A 10,913-nucleotide genomic window follows, 5' to 3' on the forward strand; every position below is an offset into this window, starting at 1 on the left:
TCAATTTCAGTAGCCCTCGGACCACACAACTTTACGACCGCAGGGCACTGGCAGTGGTGTGTGTTTAACTTCCATACTCTTTCCCAAATGCTGAGTGCTAAGCAGAGAAAGCAGTACCGATATGTATCATTTTGAAAGTCTTTGGTATGTCTCGGCCGGGGATCAAACTCACGACCTACCGTATGCAAGGCGCACACTCACAGATTGTTTTTGTGGAGTTACATAATCTCTATAATTTATACATGTATGTTTTGATTTACACAGACCGACTGCGATTCCCGCTGTGCGCCGAAGTACGTCACACTGCCGTGAACGCTGGTGACCCGCCACAACCTTGGACAGCGTGCCCTTTCTAAATGGCAGGATAACAAATGCTGTAGTTGTTGTTTCTCATGCAAATAATGATGATTTTTTTCCTCCTCTCCCACGTACTTGCAGCGCCAGGCATGGTGCAGAAGACAGTTTGGACGTCATGGAGACTGGTACCACGATATTCAACTGTTACCCATCTTTGTGGGCCAAAGTCTATGCTGTCTTGAATAGAAAGCACAATTTTTTTGCTTGCTTAACGCTGGCATTAGGCAAACGTTGGCATTCAAAGTAGGTGGGGATAAAAATCGTCATGAAAAATTTTCGAATTGTTTTGTCCGCAGGTGTAAGGAAGTGTGATGCCCCGGCCACCACTTAAGCTGCTCGGTGCCGTCGCCGTGGGGATCGTCGTGTACGCGCTGGTCCATTTCAGCTTCATTGCTTTCTCTGCAGCAAACACCAAGACTAAACAGGTAAGATCAACTCAAGAACTAGGCAGTTTATATAGATGGGTGGATGGATGGACAGATGGATAGATAGATGGGTGGGTTTGGATGGAATTATTGGATAGAGTATTAGACCAAGGCATTGTAGCAAGCTGGAGCCTAACCTCTGCTTGGGGAGTGCATGTACATAATTATCGGACCCTGCTTACTGGTGCCAGCTGTGGACTATACAGTACCACACCTTCAAACCTTTGCATGGGATGGTGTGTCACTGTGTAACAATCTTTTCCATGCTACCTATCCCCATACCCCATACCCCATACCCAATTATGTTTACAACTCAAAAGTCACTTTGTAACAGTTCCTCTTCTTTTCATTTGTTTCATTAGGATTTATGTTACAATTCCAATTTCTTCTTTCGTTAGTTTTTCTTAGTTTCGATTATATATAATTTTGTAAAAATTATATTTGTGTAGTTTAGGGGAGGCCCCCGAAAAGCCGTATAGGCTTCTGGCCTCCCCTGCATGTATTCTTTTCTCTATTTATCTTTGTTTTATATTGTACATAATGCGAATAAACAATAAACATAAACAATTACATTACCTAGAAATACATTGTACTTCTACTGGACATGAAAGTTAAAACCAACATGTATCATATCGCCCATGCTAGCAGACAGCATGGCAAAGAACATACAAATGCATCAAACTTCATTAAAAGCCTAGGGATCTTGAGTCATAGTTGCAAAACCAAATGCAAACATTTCAAAATTTACAGTTACATGTCACATTGTGTACTGTAAATCTATGCGTTAAAGTGTAGCACATGTGGCTAATACAATATGTAAAGGGTAAGTTTTAAGTAAAGATTTAGTTTAACCTTCTCCATGCTACCTATCACCATACCCAATACAAATTTGTTAATTTAAAAGTTAAGTTAAATAATTCCATTTTGTCTTCCTTCCCAGGCTATCCCAGCCAGGAGGAAGTATGAGCTGTTACAGGCACCAGCAGAGTCGGACATCCCCAGTGGTGATGTGGACAAACTACGGGAGATCGCCAGGGTCCTCGGATATCCAAAGTCAGTATTACATGTATATGAATATAACGTAGGCTGCACCAATTCAATTTGTTCGTTCTTACATTCTAAAAAAGATAATAAATTGCTAACATTGAAATACTGGTAAGATGAAAGTAGTCTGAACTTAGATTTTGCATTTGCACACCCTCACTCCAAATATCAGCAGGCCCTGCATATGCAGGTAAGTACAGGTAAAATTGGAGTTGTGCAGATATTTCTGATGTCTACTTGTACCTGACCTGCACTGGTCCATGATAGAATCTGAAACTAGCCTACAACACAAGGGAAAATGCATTTTACACTTTTCATAGTAACTTGATAACAAGTTCAAGTACAATCTTCGAACCGTTTCAAAATAGATTTATTGGAAACATTAATTTTTCAAAACATCCGTGAACAGAGGTATTGTTTTCAGTATTGTGTGTTTGCTTGAATGTGCATTTATGGTATTTTACAATCTAGGCATGCTGCATGGGTCACTGATAGGAAGTTGCGTATGATACAATTTGTCATCTGCAGGTAATTGCATGCAGGTAAAATTGTTAAATTTTGCTTCTTCCCAGGGTGTCCGTGCACAGCGACACTATTTCTCAGAAGCTGATGATGATGATGAAACTACTGGAGGAGTTCAAACAGGCTGGAAGCAATGAACAGGTAGGTGGGGAGGGGGGCGATGTTGAGGCCTAACTCACTCCATTGATCATATATATAATTGATGTATCTTAGAGTCTCAATACACTAATTCACCCTAAATTTTATTAAGGGAGACTCTGAAATAAGAATCTCATACAGTTTTATGAACATCAATTTTAGCAATGAAATTTAATCTGTGTTGGTAGTTAAGTACAGAATTAAAACATTGTTCCAACAGAGAAAATTAGCTCGTTTAGTTTCAGACTGTCCTACTATAGTCTTGCTCAGAATTCAAGACTTTAGCAAGTGACCAATCACTTAGATCACAAAGTCTATATTTTTTTACCTTTACCTTTTTGCCAATTGATCATCAGTCAAAATTTTTGCTGTCATGTTTTTTTGCGAAAACAAAGCTTTGACTCTGTTAGTATTTTAATGTTTGTTTTTGTCGGGAACCATAGTTGATTGATAGATTAAAGCCCGGTCCTCCAGATTTGAAAATATTGATTTTAGTAATACATTCAAAATTGATGTTAGGCTTCAAAGTGACCTGAGGAAATGTCAGGATTTTCGAGTGAGGGATCTGACTAATATAGTTACCTGAAAGACTTAGAATTGCCATCATATGAAATGAAATGATGGCAATTCTAAGTCTTTCAGGTAACTATATTGAATGTATTGCATTTCCACCCCACAGGTTGCTAAGGATTACCTGCATAAGATAGAGGTTGTCATCCATTCAGAAAACCTCCCTCCCCCACATCAAGACAAGAAGACAATAGTTAGGGAAGAATCAGAAGGCATCTCGATAGAAACAGATGAAGAAAGACTCAAGAAGGAATTAAAAGCTGCAGAAGACAAAAAGAAGGATGAGAAAGACAAGAAAGACGACAAAAAAGGAGATGATAAAGACAAGAAAAAAGATGTTGTACCTGCTATACAGAAGCAGAATGATAAGAAGGAAGATAAGAAAGAAGAAAGGGAAGATGTTAAGAAGGCGCTGTCTATGATGAGACCACCCAAAGAAGCCCTGCCCCCCCTCCCAAGAAGGTCTCCTCCACTAGGGGAAGCTACTTTCACCAAAGACTGGGAATATACTCCATCTGTAAGTATCATTCATCAATCTGAAAGAGATTGATATCATTGAAAAATTACGAAGACAAAGAACATAATTTTGCTTTGTGTGCTTATGATGATGGTCATGAAATTAAAATACTTTAAAAAATTTTAAAAGTGTTTATTTTTCCATAACCAGTCAGAATCTACATTATGTAAGATTATTATTGTACTGACAGAACTTTCAGATAGATATATGCAGACACGAGAACATGTACATTTTGTAATCTCCATTAACATTGATATGCCGGGTTGCATAAATCCTAGCCTGAGTACCAGCCTCCGTAGTGACCACTGGCTCAAAAAAATTCGCTTGCTAACCGGGAGGCTAGTACTCAGGCTACATAAATCTGCCACTTTGAAAAAAAGTGGATTTGAAAGATTTCTAGTGCAGGTACATGTACATGTATGCACAGTTTAGATAATACAGGAGTCACATTATACATGCAGGGAAACATTGGGTTAGAGATCTGTTTGGACTTATATTTTCAGGGTGGCGGGATTATGGACCCTGGTGGAATTATGTTATTGTTAACTTAGTAGATGTTACATACATTTAACACAAATGATAAATGTTTTTTGTTCTGATTTTACAACAATAATTGATTGATGATATTACAGCAATACAGCCTCATATGCCATGGACACATACACACGTACACACACTTGATAAAACTTTGGGAGACATTGGCAGATGGTCTACACGCAACTGATGAAGGTAAATTGACAGGATGAATTAAACTACATGCATGTAACGGCGGCCGGTGTCTAAGGTGCAAAGGGCTTCTAGGAATATAAAGTGAATCAAGGAGGTGCAGGTAAAAATTTTGCCATTAAAGCAGAACATGGTGACAGTGACAATGAAATAAGGCCAATCTAGATCTTACTGGCTTGTAGTTTGTAACCACATTACACTCAACGAAACTCCTTTACCCGGAAATTATGGTTCATACTTTAACCTTAACCCTAGCTTTTTAAGCAGTGTCTTCAAATGGGCCAAACTTTGCCTCATTGGAAAGGTTTCTTGGCCAGGATTTGATGACAGATTTCAAATATACAGGAAAATGTCCTGTAGACTGGTTGCTGTGGATAAGGTGGGGCTAATTAATATGCAGTTATTTATGTTACTAGAGGTGGTCATCTGCGCCAGGTGGTTGCCCCAGTAGGTTGGACTGTTTGTCAATTAATATCTGATTTATCTTTTCAACCTTTTTTCCCCATGGACCCAGAACTGTGTGAGCACCATCATGGACAAGGTGGAAGACTCTGAGTGGTTTGGAGAGAGATACATGGAGAACCTTAAGGTGTTCCTGGACAGTGAAGATGTCAACAGTGCAGAGCAGTACAACAAGCTGCAACTCTACGGACTGCCTTTTGGCTTCAGGGCACAGAAAAGGGAACGTAAGTGTCAGAGATATGCTTTTGAATTTTTTTTTTGTATATAGATTGCATGTTTTTTTTTGCTTTCAGTCTCTGTGCTTGTTTGTCCTGGTGTGTGCCCATAGTTATTTGTGAATATTGTACATTGACAGGATTTGAATGGACACTGGCAGGATGGGAATGTTGCCTAAGTGGTCAAAGTTGGTACTGCACAGACAGAATGAATATACACATACAATCCTTTTTATTGTTCTCATAAAGACTATGGACAGATTACAAAGTAATTAGCATTTATGGCCAGTTTTGTAGACAGTGATGTTGGCCTTTTCTGTTGGGTAGTGCTAGCTTGGTGTGGAATAACAGTCAGATAGAGTGTTAGGCTCAGAACCTATAGGTTGCGGGTTCAATGCTCGCCATTGTGCCCTTGGGAAAGGTACTTTACATGATATTCCTACCATGACGGTGGAGTGACACCCACTGAGCCTCTTTGGCAAATCTGTCAAAAGTTTGCAAAAAAACACACATGAATTTGGTGCGCCAGTGTGCCAACATCTGCATATTTGCCACCATGAGACGTGTAATTTTTCTTTTCTTTTTAGTGCTAGCCCGTCTGTTGAACAACAAGAACTTTACGAACGAGCCGGTGTTCCGTGGAGAGAAGAAGGAGTGTGTGCGGTGTGCAGTGGTCGGGGCTGGAGGCAGTCTCAACGGTTCCGCACTGGGGAAGGAGATAGATGGACATGACTATGTCTTCAGGTCAGTGTTCTTTTTTGCGACACCTCAGGGGCGAAGACATTCTAAAAACTTCCACCTTTTTTCTTGAGCACTTTCTAAAGCATGATTTACTTGAAAATGTAGTTGAAAACTGCAGGATATTTTAATGTACTTATTGCAGTGGCATTATAATTATTAATAACTTTGTCATTTTTGTCTAAAATGCATGTTGTGTTCTCTAAATATTGAGCTGCATTCCCTAGTATTATCATATATCAAGCTCTTGACTTGAAAAAAAAGATTACTTTTTATGGATCATTGACAAGGATTTATAAATTATGTATTTTGTGATACAAGTATGTTCAAAAAGAACATCTTACATTTGACCTTTACTAACTGATTTTGTTTGAATGTTTATTTCTCCATACTTAGGCTGAACCGTGCCTTGACTGGTGGAAAGTGGTCAAACGACATTGGGAACAAAACAGACTTCTACACCTTCTTTCCAGAATCAAGCTACGGACACCAACTTAAAACTAAAGATGTAAGCAGTATAGATTGTTAGGTTGTTAATATTTGTTAACTTGTTGTAAAGACTTCTTGTTGCAGGATAGGGGTAAGGGGGTGACAAAAATGACAGCATTTATTAAGTTCGTGTGGTCTTTATTTTGCGCTAAAGGCGAAAATGAAGTGTTCATGGTGGTTTTAAGTTTGTGTCAGCATACTGCTACAGTATTGGACAAACGTGTTTGCGGTGGCTGTAAGTTCGCGTTGAAACGGTCGCTGCAAAAACCGCAAACATAAAACCACCGCGAACGTTTCGGTATTACAGCAATTTCTTTGCCTTGATCAATGTCGCAATGAGTTGCTCAAATAGAAGTTAATAAAGCACATGATGTTAAAGCGATCCCTTAGTTGTAGACACATTGAAGGATTTTCTACTGCAAGTTGCACTCAGTCTCATCTCTTGCATGAGCAAAAATATGTTTTTGGCGACGCCACAGGGGTGAAGCCTACGGTATTTTGTTGTACAGTTGTGCATGTCTCTGATATATGGCTGATGTGACTGAACTAAACAATGATTGTTCAATGTAGACTTGAATCCACGTAATAGCCATATAACCCTGTTTCTCGTAACATCTGTATCACAATTGGATACAGTACCCATAGTACAATGTAGGTGGGATGTTAAAAGTGTTCGTGCTGCTTTATTTAATCCAGGGGGTGACGTTCGTGTATGCCAGTTTTAAGCAGTATGATGTAGAGGAGGCCTTGGCCATGGTGGAGGGGACTGACTTACCTGACTTCTGTACCAAGAAGGGAGGATGCAGGTGTGGTAGACTAGATTCATGCTTTTCTTATCTATCTCATATATTGTATCTGTCTATCTACTAGCTTCTCTTGTAAGTTCTTACTTGCTCAATCTTGGGGTTGTCTGCTTCATTTTTTGCAGATTTTTACCGTCCGGGATAGGAATCAATACCAAAGTGCTCTTTCTAGTTTTTACCGTAACGGTTACAAAAATTTCTCCATTTCAAATGTTTGCTTGAAGTTGAAAATTGACTTCGTTGTTGCACATCAAAGGAGAAGTGTAACCTCTCCCTGTGAAAATATACTCTGCTACTGAAACTGCAAGGAAACTTGCCGACCTATGTGCTACTAGGTAAACAACAACAACAATTAACATGATGCTAAAAATGACACTAAGACATTTGTTACTTACCTGTAGTTAGGGCTGTGTACCTAAACAAAAATTCAGGTACAGGTACGGTACAGGTACAGTGGTTAAGGTACAGGTCCGGACCTGTAACATATACATGTACCTGAACAAGTTTTGTCAATTGTCTGTAAGTTAAACATGTAGCCAACTGTCTTTCTAGTCGTAAATTGTCATCTTTGTATGAGGATTGATGTATTTTGAATCTCAAAAGAAGTCTACATAGATATATACATTTGTGTATTTTCAAGTTTTCTTCATTTTCAACTGTGAGGTTATCAAAATTGTTATCTCTGTCAAGCGATGTATCGTCGGTCTAAAAAATGGTGTCCACTTAAGTGTTTTAGTTTGTTTAGGTACATGTACAGGTACAGTAGATGTTCAGGTCCGGACCTGTACCTACATGTTAACAATTTTACAGGTCCAGGGTTTAGGTACACAGCTCTACCTGTAGTATATATTGCAGCTGTTCACCACAATCATGTCTATGTGGCCTAAATCTTTAACTTCCTTCTCCAGAAAACTCCGGAACCCCAAGATCCCAGCCAATCAGCTGAAACTTCTCCATCCAGATTTCGTCCGGTACGTCCATGCTCGCTTTCTCAACGCCACGGGGTCACGCCCGACGACCGGCGCCATGGTCGTCTTTTTGGCGATCCAGTTCTGCGACGAGGTGGACACGTACGGTTTCGGCTACGACCCCAGGTTTACGATACACTACTACGATACCAAGTTTACAGTCCACACGGCGAAAAGCACAGGTGCACATAATATTGACAACGAGAGGGTGTTGTGGACGCAGCTGGATAAGATTGGGGTTATTAACTGGCACCAAAGGGACAAGAAACGGTGACAGACTGCATACACGTAGATAAGGGTTAGAACTTAGACACACTTTTGATAAGATATACAAGGTAACAGTTACTCAAGCAACTGGATAAATTTTGGAAGCGGTCAGACATTTCAGACATCATCGTCGCTGATGCTGTCTAAAGTGCCTTGACTGTTTCCAAATAGTATCCAGTTATTTGAGTAATTGTTATCTAGTGGTGACAAAGTGCTTTGGATGAATTCTACTTGCTTATAGGTGAATCAGAATGGTTCGAAGAAAATGAAATCATTGAAAATTGGAATCAGAAAATTGACAGAAATATGCAGTGTGACAGAAGAAAAAATCATGCAAATTATCATTTAACATAGGACAGAATGAACGTTGCAATGATTTCTAGGCAGCTTATGAGAGGATCATTAAGGCTAAAAAAAACGAAATTATTGAAAAACGATCTGCAGAAAAGTTTAAAAAGGGAAATAATTTGGAACAGAAAATTGACAGAAAAATGCTGTGACAGCAGAAAAAGTCATGCAAATTATTTTCTAACAGTCAGTCTACTGTATCCATGGTCTGGATCTCTGGGTTCTCTGATGTCCCTGGCAACATGTACTTGCAGCAATCCCACCGCTGCCACCAGTTGTAAGGGTTATGGTCGTGACCTTGATGTTGAAACATATGTACTACTATAGCAAGCTTCTCATCACAGGATCCTTCTTGGACCATCCTATAAGTTTTAAACAGTTTTTAAATGTAAATGTATAATGGCCGAGTTCTTAACCAGATATGTGTCAACATGCCATGATTATCAATTTGTATATATTAGTAATAAGTGTGATGCACATATAATACTGTAGTGGCTTTTCTACATGAACTATAGTTATACAGGATTTTTTTTTCATAATATTCATCTTCCTGCATCTATATGGATTATAAAATCATTATGACAGTACAGACTTGGTATACCTTCTATGCAATGCAAAACCAAAAAGTTGTCAAAGCCACCAAAATTCACTGAGCCGACCACTTGATATGCAAGTCTGAAAGTGTTGCATTTGGACAATTGGGTTTTAGGGTCTGTTGCATTTGGACAATGGGTTTTAGGGTCTGATATGATTGTAACAGTAACTGTGTAGTTATACTAGACATAGGAAAACAGATGAAAAAGCTATGCTTTCATGTGAAGATGAAGATTAACATGACAATTTGGACTGTCACTCAAAATCATCTACCTCTAAATATAATGTAACACCAAAAATGTTGATGGACCGCCAATCCAGAAATCTAACATTTTCAATCATCGAGCAAAGTGCCTTGTACAATGTCCCTTTAAAGTAGATGGTACACTTAATGTAATGTACCATGTCATATAAATTTTGTGTATAATGTGGAATTGAAATTGTGGTGATAAGCTAACAGTACTACATTTGATGTTAAACAATGGAAATTGTAAGGATTCACTTAATCACTATCAATATAGAGGCGGTGTCATTATCAGTGCTTTCTTATCGGTTAATGAATTGTTCACTCACTCAAATGGCTTCAAAAATTATTATGTCATGGCAAAGATGGTAAGTTTAGATATGGAAAAATAGTAACAAATACATTTTGTACTAGCAATAAATAGGAAATTATTTAAGCAGAAACATATAATATGAAATTAGATTTCTCTATAATCTAATTTATAAAAATTCAAATTTCTCAGATCGGGATGAAAGAAAACTCTTCTCAACTTATTTGTGAGATGGACTATGTATTACGTGTATCAAGAATTTGAAATGTTTTAGAAATAAACCTTGATTTTAACTGAAGTATATATTATGAAAAAGAACATAATAATGTTTTATTGCAGTTGATGTATATATACTGGATTTGTATGACTTAAAAAAATAAGACAAGAATTATAGAGAAAGTATTGCTGTGATTATTACATAAATTTGTATCTATTCAAGGATTTTACCAAATGCCACTATGCAGCTTTTCTAAGAGTGTTGCAGTGTATGAAAAATGCAGTTAGAATGTACACATCTTACTGACTTTTGCATTTGCTCAGGTAGATTTTACAATTCTATTTGTTGCCCCGTGTGTGTGATTGTGCTTAATTGAAAGCCTTTTTCTGATTCTACATTTGTCAACTGTTTGTGAAAAATTTTACTTCTCAGTATTGTATTCTAAATTTTAAAGACACTTGTGTCAAATCTGCAGAATTCTGTGTGGTATTTAGAACTATGGCTGTGTCAAAGATACGAATTTTGTTATCAAACTGCAACACAACTGACAGTTATGATTATTTTAAACTTAGATAATGTGATAGTAACATCCATATACCAACAGAATTGAGTGTGTATAATTTACATATACTTTTATTCAAATTATTCATTGCTCTTTTGGCAAGACAATTCAATACTGTCAGGACAAAATGTGTAAAGCAAGACCAACTATGCCAATTGTGCAATAAAAATATCCGGAAACTTTCCTAGTATTTCAATGTATTCTTGTCTTTGCCTTCATTTTTCATATTTTCAAAAGACTTACTGCATGTTATGACGTTTTTCGCAAATCAGAATTTCTGCAGAATCCCAAGTCTACAGAAGCCTTAGGTCAATGAAAATGTTGTGCTTTCGGTTACCCTAGCAAAAACCTGCTGACCCTAGCTTTGGTGGGGTGTTGACTGCTGGCAAGGGACATA

At 38.1% G+C, this 10,913-nt stretch overlaps 1 protein-coding gene across 1 annotated transcript; it reads left to right on the forward strand.

Moving 5' to 3' along the window:
- The first annotated feature begins 657 nt into the window (after positions 1-657).
- LOC136447049 (CMP-N-acetylneuraminate-beta-galactosamide-alpha-2,3-sialyltransferase 1-like) lies at positions 658-10,699 on the forward strand. Its single transcript, XM_066445728.1, has 9 exons — positions 658-782; positions 1,723-1,835; positions 2,399-2,489; positions 3,166-3,573; positions 4,814-4,985; positions 5,564-5,720; positions 6,111-6,222; positions 6,900-7,009; positions 7,915-10,699. The coding sequence occupies exons 1-9, from the start codon at positions 669-671 to the stop codon at positions 8,246-8,248; spliced, it is 1,611 nt and encodes a 536-aa protein (XP_066301825.1). The 5' UTR covers positions 658-668; the 3' UTR covers positions 8,249-10,699.
- The last annotated feature ends 214 nt before the right edge of the window (positions 10,700-10,913 follow it).

Source organism: Branchiostoma lanceolatum, chromosome 13 (genome assembly GCF_035083965.1).
Source record: "Branchiostoma lanceolatum isolate klBraLanc5 chromosome 13, klBraLanc5.hap2, whole genome shotgun sequence".
Taxonomy (NCBI): Eukaryota; Metazoa; Chordata; class Leptocardii; order Amphioxiformes; family Branchiostomatidae; genus Branchiostoma; species Branchiostoma lanceolatum.